Genomic DNA, 12,995 nt, shown 5'->3' on the forward strand with positions numbered 1-12,995 from the left:
ATGTAAATCTGCAACCATGCAGTTTACATCATTCACTGAACATCTTTCGACGGTAGGTCTGACAGTATCTGTAGAGCAAAAAGGGAACAAATGTCTCAAGTCTGGATGGCTCTTTATCAATGCTCCCTCCCCTCTTCACAGATGTCGTCAGACCTGCTGAGATGGTCCACTACTTTGTTGGTCCAACAGCTTTTCTTTAAGATTCCAGCATCCACAGTAATTTGTTTTTATCTTTCTATGGTGACATGGATGGATGAAGGGGATTGATTAAAGAAGCCCAGGGAAATTTGAATCTCAGTGACGTTTGCTAACCTTTAATGAACAATGCACCTCTTTCCATTGACACTCAAACCAATGGTGACGTGTATACCACTGATATATTATGTTACTTGCAAAGGATCTTTCATTGCTGAAGTTCCCAGTTTGATCAGTTTACAACGCTTTGGTGCACTTATCAGGGCCACAGTGTGATAAATAATGTTGTCGCTGCATATTTGAAATATGGGGGCATTAGAGTTATTTTTTTTAAAAATATAAATTTAGAGCACCCAATTAATTTTTTCCAATTAAGGGGCAATTTAGCGTGGCCAATCCACCTACTCTGCACATCTTTGGGTTGTGGAGGCAAAACCCACACAGACACAGGGAGAATGTGCAAAATCCACACGGACAGGGATTCAGAGTCGAGATTGAACCAAGGACCTCAACGCCATGAGGCAGCAGTGCTAACTGCACCACTGTGCTGCCCACGAGAGCTATATCTTTAGGAGTGTAGACTGATGGGAATTGGGGAATGTTTCAACACAATCCTTCAAAGACAAACATTTGCAGCTGGCCTGTGCTAGATAGACATCTCATACCTGTTGAAGGGACATGTCAGTCACTGCCACAACTACTCCCCACTTCCAGTTTGAGGACTTACTAAACTTCAGAGCACTAATTGTTAATTGTATCAACTGGAGTTAAGTACATACAGGTGGAGGACATTGATTGGATGGTTACTTGAGCATTTATCAATGACAATTACTGACATTGGAGTTGAGTGGAGCCAGGAGATGGATACCTGGAATGTTTAACTCCATAAATAAATCTATTCCAAGTAAGGGATGGCTCTGGTTTCTTCCTTCGTTAATTGGCTATCAAGAGTATAACCTTAGTATTCAGAATATCTAGGTTCCCTTCGACAAAGCAGAGGAATAAATAGCAAAGAGTTGAATGATCAACAAAACCTATTGCATACCCACCAGAATATGTTCACCTGCATTGCAAGTGACAAACATGAATGCTAATCCTGTCTAGACAAACAATGTGAAATCCCAATTGCATTAACACTCTCTCTTAACCCAAATTGCACCATTTCGACTGTTATTGCAATGTAAGGTGATAAGTCTCAATGTCTTGGAAGAAAATCTCACAACATGTTTGCTAAAGCCTTATGTTACAAATGTATATTTTCCACCACTGTACCACAGCCTCTTTTCATGCACGTTTGGCACCAGCAATGTTAATATTCACTTGAACCTCTCAATAGAGGATGCCATGCGTTCAAATATTTGCACAAACAACATTGTCTGCACTTTAATTTCCATTTTACTCGTCTTTGACCTCCAGTTTCCCACTGGTGGGTTAACTTCCACACCTCATAAGTTTTACAGCACCTCATCACCGAAGACTATTGCATATGAATTTGTCCTTCTCTTATATAAAAATGCCTAAAGCGAAGCATGAAACCGGAATAGTAACAAAAAGCCTATAGCATAAAACATCTAAGAAAAACAAATTGGATAAGGAAGAAAAATATCTGTAAATAAAATGATGATTTTCCAATAACTTTTAAGATCAGAACTTTTCTGAATTTCCAGAGTTGTAGTGAGATTTGTTCCTCCCTCCTGTACACATTTGTGTATTTTATAGAAAACTATGGATATTCATTCTGTACCCTTTATAATTCTTTAATGGAGCTGCATCAATTCTCCCCTCTGCAATTCGGGATTGATGTATCCTTGTGGAGTTTGTTTCAGTGCCTGTACATGAAATGCATATCCTGGCGATGTATGGCACAGCCAGAAGATGCTCAGCTTGCTAGTTGGAAGGTTCTATGCAGTCGCTGGTGAAGTGGAGAACTATTGTGCTTAAAACTGTGTTTCTTCTTGTTCCAAAGAATGAGGAGGAATGTGACAAGAGACTGGGAGAGACCCGAGTTTCTGGAGAACCGGATAACGCAAAGGCTTGGGTCGGTGAAAAGATCGCCGATTCTGCACACGCTTGGCTGCCGCAGAGTGCATCTTACTGTCCTTGATGATCAATGGCTTCTGCTCTTGCACCCCAGGGTCTTTGGGACTGTTGTCCTCCAGCTCTTCGTTCAGTGTTTCAGCACATTGCACTTTCACATCAGTTGCTTCGCTGTCAAGCCGGGTAGGGTGATCTTCATCATTGAGCTTCGTTTCGCTGGGACTGTCAACAGTTGCTTTTGAAGTAATTTCAGTGGCGCTCTCCTCTTGTGCTGCCACCTGTTCTGAAATGGTGGACACTTGGGATTCTACATTTTCCAGCGAAGAATAGCTCTGCACCCAGGTCTTCTGGAGATAAGATGGGAAGATCCTCGAGGGCATCTCGGAGCTGAAATCATCCTGACTTACCTGGCCATCTTTCATGGAAAGTTGTTTTGCATCCAAGGTGGAAGGGCTGGGCAATGGAGGAGGACTTGGGATCGATTTAGAGTTACCTACATAATTTAATAAAAAGGCAAATCAGCGTGTGGACACAACAAATATGCATCTGTTCAAAACCTGAGCATCCACATCATTCTCTTCACAAAATCGTCACCTCAGTCCCAGACATGAATGGCAATACACTTCATCAGCAAGTAGTTCAGCAAGAGCAGAAAATGATCACATTTGTGAGACTTTCTATTGTCTAGCCCCTTAGGGCAATGCTGAGTCTGAAACTAACAGTTATTAATGCCTGGATATTCTCCAATTTGTTTGACTCAGTAACGGTTTGAATTTACAAATCAGCAGGTTAGAATCTGAGGTGAGAGTTTCAAGTGGAGGCTTGGGAATCCTTCAGTCCTGACAAACCTGTAGCATGCTCTCAAGGTGACACTGTGTTCAATGTGAGATGACAGTATATATAGTAGAAACTTAGCTTACATTTTGCAAAAATATTGCTATTTTTCTTGATATTGCATTAAGATAATGGAGGAAGAGGGCAGCACGGTGGCCTAGTGGTTAGCACAACCGCCTCACGGCACTGAGGTCCCAGGTTCGATCCCGGCTCTGGGTCACTGTCCGTGTGGAGTTTGCACATTCTCCCCGTGTCTGCGTGGGTTTCGCCCCCACAACCCAAAAAAAATGTGCAGAGTAGGTGGATTGGCCACGCTAAATTGCCCCTTAATTGGAAAAAATAATTGGCTAATCTAAATTTTTTTTAAAAAAAGGATAATGGAGGAAGAGGATCTGAAGTATTTGGAGTAATGATTTAATGTGCCATAGCTATCAGACAGTAAAATAAAACTTTACTCTGAACTCCCAGTTATCAATTCACTTTGATCAAAAGGGCTTCATGTGGATGCTCACTGAGATCACTTTAAGATGAGGGATTTGTACATATCAAATTAGTCAGAAACTTTACCACTTAAAATGATAATTAATCCAAAGGAACATGACATTGATAATGAAATTAAAAGCATATTCATAATGTGCGTTCAATAAGGCTTTAAAAGATATACGGGTGTCAGTTTATTTTGCTATCCGAGACCTTTGACTGCATTATTGTCTTGTGGCTTTTCTGCTTGAGGCTGATATTATTCTCAGTCCTGGGATAAATAGGAAGAAAGACATAACAAATAGAAGAGAAAAATTGTCCTGTTGAATAGAAAAAAAACAAATGATAATGAAGGTTCTACAGAGGAAACAAAATCCGTTAGTGATAATTTGAGTGGATGAAAACAAGAGTTAATGAGCAGGCACTTCAATCTGCAAAGTTCAACAGAGATGCACAATAGCAGTGTTAGTGATGTGAGAAAGTAGGACCATTCAATTCCCACAAGCCAAAGAATGTGGAAGGACCTCAGCTTATGCTTCTGGCTGTTAATAACTTGCAGCTCAAGCTAAAATTCAAAGGGACAAATAACTTCTTTGTTTAATTGATGTGCTGATTCCCCTTCATTCTTCTATTATTCAAACCTGGTTTATGTGTTTGTTTGTTCAGCAATATCAGTGCGAGGTAAAGGATGACTTTGAGTCAATTTTAGGTCGGCAGTATTAGCATTACTCATTCCACAATCAGACATTGCATGCACCAGATGCAGAGTGCAGATTGTTTTATCATAATTGGCCACCATTCCAATCACTCTGCTATCCATTACCACACCAGTGCAACACTTCCAATCCCCAAAGCCATCTCTCTTAGCTTTAGAACAGAGATCAGCAACTGGTCTCAAAATATATCAGCATTTGCTCTTCATTTGCCCCCAACACCTGGCTCCTGAAATGAATTGGAGTTAGAAAGAAAAAAGGCCTCTGTAAAGCTCCGCCATGGCTGGCGCAGAGAAGAACCCCCCCGCGCATGCGCCAGAACACGCTGGCGCTCCCACACATGCGCCAACTCGCGCCGGCCGGCGGAGGCCCTTCGGCGCCAGTTGGCATGGGGCCACCACTCCAGCGCCGGCCTAGCCCCTGGAAGTGCGGAAGATTCCGCAACTTCCAGGCGACCCGACACCAGAGTGGTTCACGCCACTCTTTGGCGCCAGTACGGCCCGCCTGCCGGCTGGGGGAGAATCCCGGCAGCCTCTGTGAGCCACATCAATTGCATTTCCTGCAGACCCCTCCTCATCAAGCACAATCTTCCTTTCTGAAGTCGATGTTGGCTGTTTCTATTTTCTCTTCACCCGGACATTGCATAATGATACCTTTAATTATCCAAAAACAAAACTTAAACCTTATTACAAGTACATTTGAAAATGCTCTGGTTGATGCAGACCAATTTTTAAGATTGCTTTGAGAACAATAGCCTGTAATTTTGTGAAACAAAGGCAGAAAAGTGGATAATTTAATTATACTGATGATTCAGACAATGGATCCTCCTTCGAGATGTCTGCAAGCAAAAAGGAATCAATGGATTCGCTGCTGTGTCTGAAGTTGTTGGGATTCCCTGGCACCTGTAAATTAACCTTCTGGGATAGAATTATAGTTCCTTCATCGGACGTCCACAATGGAATTATTTGACAAACCAATTGATCCTCCTCAGTGAAAAAGCTCAAGCAGAAATTATTTGGTATTGCAAAATGTGATATAGTTAGAAGAATCTCTGAAGGATTCATAAGTTTAACAAAAAGACATGACAGGGGCCAGGATGAGCCGGTTCTTTGGAGGGGAAGACAGGTGTGGGAGGTGTTCGGGAGGCCCAGCGAACCACACCCATATATTTTGGGCATGTCCGGCCTTGGAGGGGTTTTGGAAGGGGGTGGCGGGGACTTTGTCTGAAGTGGTCGGGTCTAGGGTCAGGCCGGGCTGGGGGCTCGCGATTTTTGGGGTAGCTTCGGAGCCGGGAGTGCAGGAGGCGAGAGAGGCCGGCATTCTGGCCTTTGTGTCTCTAGTAGCCCGGCACAGGATTCTGTTACAGTGGAGGAACGCGAGGCCCCCGAGTTCGGAGGCCTGGATCAACGACATGGCTGGGTTTATCAAGCTGGAGAAGGTTAAGTTTGCCCTGAGGGTGTCGGTACAGGGTTCTTACGGCGGTGGCATCCCTTTCTTGATTTCCTGGCGAAGGGGTAGAGGGTGGTCAGTCTCAGCAGCAACCTGGGGGGGGGGGGGGGGGGGGGGGGGGGTGGGTGGGTTCAGGGCTGGTTAAGGGGGTTTGTTTTTGCGACGGTGGGCTTGTTATTTTCTTCTTTCTTGTATTGTTGTTTGTTATTATTTATTATTCTGTGGGGGGGGGGGGGAGTTATTTTCTTGTTTCAGTGTAGAACCACACCTTGTGTACTTTAACTGTGGGGAGAAAATTTGTTGTTGAAAAACTTGAATAAAAATTATTTTTTAAAAAAGGGTTAGCAAAAAGACCCAATCTAATCACCATATGGTCAGAGGCAAACACTGTAATGTTAGGATGCGAACAATGGCATAATGCAGACAAAATAAGATAAAGGTCGAGTGCACCATGACAACCCTCTACAGAAGCCACCCCGAGGAAGTTAGGTTATAGGAAGTCATGTTCACTTCTGGAATCTGCGATAGGGTCTACCGGATGACAGCTGCTGAAACCTATGCTATGATGTAGAAATGCCGGCGTTGGACTGGGGTGAGCACAGTAAGACGTCTTACAACACCAGGTTAAAGTCCAACATGTTTGTTTCAAACACGAGCTTTTGGAGCACTGCTCCTTCCTCAGGTGAATGAAGAGGTATCCTCTTCATTCACCTGAGGAAGGAGCAGTGCTCCGAAAGCTAGTGAATGAAACAAACATGTTGGACTTTAACCTGGTGTTGTAAGAAACGTATGCTGACTGTGCAATTGTGAAAAGATTTGGAATGCCTCAAGGTGGCGCAAGAGTATAAAGTATACAACTCCAAACATGTCACAGGAGGCTTTGAAAAAGATTTTACATTTTCACCAGAAAGAACATCAAACTCTACTCCCTCTATCTGGAGATGCTGCCAAACCTGATGAGCGATTGCAGCATTTTGTATTTTCTGGTTTTATTAGCCAACATTGGTAAGCTACATGGTCCTGACCTTGTCCTGTACTAAACCAATACCTGCTTTTTCACGAAGTCATCGCTTGATTGCAATCAGGACAGGGGACCCTGGCTGAATTCTCCTCTCTTACAAAATATCGCTGAGGGTGCCAAGGTTGCCAATGCACTGACCACTAAGATCAGGCTGCTTAGAATCCTGAACGGCTACAGAATTAGGAGGCCACTTGGCCCATAGAGTTCACACCAGCTGAAGTTTCCAAATCTAACTTTTAGACTCCGTTACATTATAAGCAGATGAAAAATTCCAAGAAGCATTCACCACTGAACAGACAAGGTATATTACCAGTTATTGTTTCCTCCGATTCATTGATTTCCGGGGTAATTAGGAAACTAATTCCGTCATCTGATGGGTCACAGTGGTCCTTTACCTCAGAATCTGGAACAGGAAGGAAACAGTTCTTAACGATCGCAACAGATGAACATAATGCAGGTAGTGTTACAGTTACTCTTTCACTGGTGCCATAGATTGAATCCAGAGGTACCACATAAAATGTTTCTTCCAACTTTTTAATAAGGTTCTCAAGTGAACTAGGGATTTGTGAAGATTCAGCTCAGCTATGGTGGCAGTACATGCTGTCAAACTGTTAAATAGAAAGCACAGGCATTTTATTGTTAAAAAAAGTGACATGCCGCTGAAGCTTTTTGTCTTGCACTCATCAGGACAGACACAAGAATGCCAACTTTTAAAGGGATCAATAATTTATGCAGCATCAGAAAAGATGCTGATTGATTGCAAAATCAACCCTGATTGGTTGAGGCATTTTAGTTAATGATTATTTTCTTCCTCACTTAGACCAACGAAAACAGGAAGGAAATTTGCTCTAAGGGGGCGAGAGGCGGGTTTGACAATAGTTGGGGTTTGTTCATTTTGCTTTTTGAGGAGTTGGAATAAAAATAGTTTTTTAAAAAGTCAGAAAGGCTACTTGCATGTAGCCACGTTTTTGTGTTCAACTCTCTGGAGTGGGACTGCAACGCATGAACCCCTGCTTAAGAGATGAGTATACCACCACTGAACACAGGCAGATACTTATGACAAGAAATTGAATTCAGTAGTATCCATTTTTTTGAATGTATGAGTGCCTTTAAACCTGCACAATGGAGACTGTAGCTGTATTTGTAAAGTGAATTGTACAGAACACCATATTGGTGTATCAACCTTTTTTAAATGAATACTTGCTGCCTTTTGCACACCTAAACATGCATTCAACAGTTGATAGGACCTCCAAATAGTGTCATATAAAGACATTGTGAACTACTTTCAGATTAGTTGCTGATTAATTTCTTCTGGCTGTGATACAATTCAACACACTTTTGGTACTTTATGTAGTTGTTTTAAGTACCAAATAGCCATAGGGAATGGTGCAAAGGACTTTTTGCTGATTTCAAAGGTCCAGCATAAACCAGTTTCTCCAAGACATGGGTACACTAGTGCTATCCCCTTTGGAGTACAGCATGATGGGAGAATGAACAGAGACCATGCAGAGCATGCGACTGGAAGAGGGAGGAGGAAGGATAGAAGGGCACTCAGCATGAGGCCATACCCAGCCTGGGTATTCAGGGCACAATTCCTCTGTTTGGGACTCAGCAAGAAACAATGTGTGAAATGTCTGCGCTTCACAAAAAAGGTTTCTCACTGAAACCTGCCATTTGCTGCGACCACAATTACAACCTCGGAGAAAGGACAGGACCAGACTGCCAGTGTCAATGACCTATGTTGGTGGTGATGAATTTATGTGTCTGAATTCTTTGAGGCTAAAGCTGTAGATATCTTCTGTCCAGTCTTGCATGAGGGAGATCACCGGTGCAATTAACTCATTGGCAGCTCTCATTTGTGCCATTTCATTCTCTCTTGCCGGAGAGAAGGAAAACGGAGGGAGCATGCAGCTTCACCAGGAGTGCAGGTTTCCAGATGTTCCCCAGTTCCATTGACTGGACTGGCATTGGTTTGTAGGTGGCACCTGTCAACACTGCCCTGTTCCAGAGCAGAAAGGAGAATGTCCAGTCGATTTAATAATATAGGCAGCAAATCATGGCGATCAATGCTGATCTGCTGCCATAATGACCTCATTCTGTGGCAGTCTGCTGCTTCAGCTGCAATGGAGTCACCATGGGAAACCAAAAAGTGACCACTGGGTGACCTGTCTACTTTTTGTATAGCTGATATCTCTGTTGTGTATCACATGCATTCAAGAGAAGCCATGCTGCCACACAATATGCGATAGAGCAGACCACAGGCACCCTGAAACGATGTTTCTGCTGCCTGGACCAATCTGCAGGAGATTTACAGCGCTCAGTCGAGTGTGCGTCAAGACATGGTGACTTGACACACGCTGCACAACCTCGCCCCTCGCTATTAGGAGGGAACAGCCCTTGCCACCAGTTATACAGGGAGCAGCTGAGGAGAAGGACAAAGAGAAGCAGAAGAACTGAAGCAAATAATGTAGACAGCCCCTAACTTCTTGGGTTGTCCATTCAGAATTCATCTGGATGTAGTCCTTGCAACTACATTTCCGATTCCCCATTTAGAATCCGAGAATCCCTACAGTGCTGAAGGAGGCCAATCGAGTCCGCACCAACCCTCTGAAGGAGAATCCCACCTAGGCCCAATCCACCGCTAACTATTTTGTTGGGTATACCCATCAGCATTCTTGTGCTTCCCCCCCCCCCCATGGAGATCCTCATGTGAGTCCTCGGCAGCACAACCCGAGAGTGACCTCTCCCCCCATCCCCCCCCCCCCCCCCCCCCCCCCCCCCCCCCCCCCCCGCAAATTGCCCGCTTTTCTGGTTTCCTGCCTTTGCTACAATCCATTTGTGCCAATGTGTGTCACCACATGCAGGTACTCCCTCGAATCTCTCCTCGAACATATGTGCAATGTCAACATCTGAGCTGGTGCCTGTGGCTGTCAATTGAAGTGACACTGAAGTAAAAAACTGTCAATCTGAAATGTAAAGAGAACATGCTGGAAACACTCAGCAGCACTGACAGCATCTGTGGAGAGAGAAACAGAGTTAATTCAGGTTACTGATCTGACATCAGGGCTGAAATATCGGCTGGGATTTTCCCAGCACAGAGTGAGCCCCAACAGCAGGGATCGTGCCAGTGATGGCCAATTAGACCATTACTAGGCCCAGTGCCCAATTGAAGATGATTCATTGGCACTCCGCACTTCTGGCCCTGTCACTGAACTGGTAGTTCTACCGCCTCAGCAATTTCACGATGAGAGCTGCGTGCTGATGAGGCTGCACAGAGAACGAGACGGCATCTCAGATTTAAGGTTAATGTGTCCCTGTATTTGGGCTGGGCAGGCAGGCTCTGGTGAATGGAGGGGAAACCCCTCCATCAGTAACATTGGGGTTACAAGGACAGTCTTTGGACTGCTGACAGCCATCCCATGCAGGCATATAGAATTTACAGTGCAGAAGGAGGCCATTCAGCCCATCGAGTCTGCACCGGCTCTTGGAATGAGCACCCTACCCAAGGTCAACACGTCCACCCTATCCCCATAACCCAGTAACCCCACCCAACACTAAGGGCACTTTTGGACACTAAGGGCAATTTATCATGGCCAATCCACCTAACCTGCACATCTTTGGACAGTGGGAAGGAACCAGAGCACCCGGAGGAAACCCACGCACACACGGGGAGGATGTGCAGACTCCGCCCTGACAGTGACCCAAGCCGGGAATCGAACCTGGGACCCTGGAGCTGTGAAGCGATTGTGCTATCCACAATGCTACCGTGCTGCCCATGAGCATGTGTATATAGGTGTGGGTGTGTGTGTGTGTGCATGCATACATATATATATATATACATACATACAGAGAGAGAGAGAGAGAGAGAGGTGTGTGTGTATAGAGAGAAACAGAGGTGTGCGTGTGTATAGAGAGATGTGTGTATATAGAAGTGCATGTGTGTCTATAGAGGTGTGTATGTGTGTTTGTATGTGTGTAGAGGGTGTGTGTGTGTAAAGAGAGGGGAGTGTGTATGGGTATAGAGGATGTGTGTCTGATCCTCACATCTGTTTTGGGAGCTACCACACTGTGCTGCCAGGAGGGGCATTATTATTCTTCAAAGGAAGGCCTAAGAATTAAATAGGGGGTGAAATTCAACAGAAGAGAAGTCAGTAATCCTTGTGCTACTTATGTTCACCTTCTGCAGTCAACGAAGAGCACTGGGAGCAATCGCAAAGGGGCTTGGGGTATTCCGTGAAGAGAATGGGAAAATATAACTTTGGAAGCGATAGACGCTCACCTTTATGTTACACTGCAGGGTCTCTAGGCAAGTTTGCTAGAAATTAATTTGAACACTAATCTATGAATTACAAATATAGTAGATTTTAAATAGTGAGCAGCAGAGGAAGAACTGCCAGAGATGTCTCAGCTTTGATGCCTTGTCAATGATGATTGATCTTAGCTAGGCCAAGAGGAGGGATGTTGCAATGAGCGGGAAATCCGGCAGGGGAAAGAAATATCAGACTTCCTTCTTTTGATTGCTTCAACAATTCCCATGACCAGTGAAGATAAAGCTGCTATTCCCAAGTTCAAATAACTTCCTGATGTTCATTGGGCCAAGATGTAACTCGATACAAATGAGTGGGTTTTGAATAGGTTAACAGCAGATTCACTCCGATATCCAATCTCACTCAGGAGTAGTGACTTGGTCAAGGTTTTGGAGGGTGACCAGTCAATCCAAGAAGTCAGCATCAGAGAGCTTGGGGAGGAGGGCAGTAAAAGGCTAAAGTTAGCAAGGAATTAAATGAATGCAAAGATGTACCTTTGTCTTTGTGCAGAGCATGGGAGTGTGTCGGGGTCCGTTTATTTGGTACTACATCACTGTGTTTCTGTAATAAAATCAGGACAACTATAACAGCAACTACAACATATATTTATATAGCATCTTTAATGTAATGAACAATCACAAGGCACTTCACAGGAAGATTATAAAACAAAGTATGACACCGAAGGCACATATTTAGGTCAGATGACCAAAACCTTGGTGAAAAAGATAGGTTCTAAGGAGTGTCATAGAATCCCTACAGTACAAAAGGAGGCCATTCGGCCCATCGAGGCTGCACCGACACTCCAAAAGAGAATCGTACCTAGGGCCACTACCCCACTCTATCCCCGTAACTCCAGTTAACCTGCACATACATCCTTGGACACTAAAGGGCAATTTAGCATGGCCAGTCCACCGAACCTGCACATCTTTGGACTGTGGGAGGAAACCGGAGCACTCGGAGGGAACCCACGAAGACACATGGAGAAAGTGCAAATTCCACCCAGACAGTAACCCAAGGCTGGAATCAAATCCGGGTCCCTGGTGCTGGGCAACAGTGTCGGAAAGGGAAGAAATGAGGTCGAGCAGTGGGGAGGTGTGACAATGGGATTTCAGAGCTTGAGGCCCAGACAACTGAAGGCAGAGCTACCAATGATGCAGAAATTCTGACTGAAAATGCTCTGGAGGCCAGAATTAAAGCACAGGTATCTTGGAGGAATTTGAAAACAAGGATGGAATTTTAAAATCAAGACATTGCTTGACAGAGAGCCAGTGTAGACTGGACTGATAGGGAAACAGGACTGGCTGCAAATTAAGACATGGGCAGCCGAGTTTTGGATGGCCTCAGGTTTACAAAAGGTAAAATATGAGATACCAACCAGGAGGTTTCCAGAGGTGGGGACGAGGGTTTCAGCAGTAAATGTGCTGAGACCGGTGGGGGGTGTGAGGGGGGGCAGAATTGAGTGAAGTTACGGAGTGGAAGTAGGCGGTCTTCGTGACGGTGCGGAAATCATAGATCATAGAACTTACAGTGCAGAAGGAGGCTATTCGGCCCATCAAATCTGCACAGGCCCATGGAAAGATCACCCTATCTAAGTCCACCTTCACCCTATCCTGGAACCCAGTAACCCCATCTAACAACCTTTTTGGACACTAAGGGCAATTTAGCATGGCCAATCCACCTAACCTGCATATCTTTGGACAGGGAACTCCAAATGCGGTGGGAACTCACCTTCAGATCAAATGTGACAAAAAGACCATGGGATTAAAAGGGACATTGGCTTCCTAATAGAATATTAGCATTGATTTGCAAAAGCAATTAATGCAATGGCAACTCCAATTATAACCAAATTCATCATTTACATGCAAAATAAATTATCGACTATCTTTATCCCCTCCCTCTGTAAATCTGCACACGGACATTCATGGAACACTGAGGAGGGAAGTGCCTGCATTGGCAAGT

General features: G+C 44.4%; 1 protein-coding gene across 1 annotated transcript in view; it reads right to left on the reverse strand.

Annotated features, from left to right (window-relative positions):
• Window positions 1-5,056: 5,056 nt before the first annotated feature.
• Window positions 5,057-12,995, reverse strand: part of LOC119965857 (sodium/hydrogen exchanger 3-like) — a 144,084-nt gene continuing 136,145 nt past the window's right edge. Inside the window, exons 14-16 of the mRNA XM_038796782.1 lie at window positions 11,531-11,597; window positions 7,024-7,132; window positions 5,057-5,258 (exon numbers count right to left, since the gene is read on the reverse strand). Coding sequence (XP_038652710.1) covers window positions 5,057-5,258; window positions 7,024-7,132; window positions 11,531-11,597 — 378 coding nt within the window. The remainder of the gene's footprint in view (window positions 5,259-7,023; window positions 7,133-11,530; window positions 11,598-12,995) is intronic.

Source organism: Scyliorhinus canicula, chromosome 5 (assembly GCF_902713615.1).
Source record: "Scyliorhinus canicula chromosome 5, sScyCan1.1, whole genome shotgun sequence".
Classification (NCBI taxonomy): domain Eukaryota; kingdom Metazoa; phylum Chordata; class Chondrichthyes; order Carcharhiniformes; family Scyliorhinidae; genus Scyliorhinus; species Scyliorhinus canicula.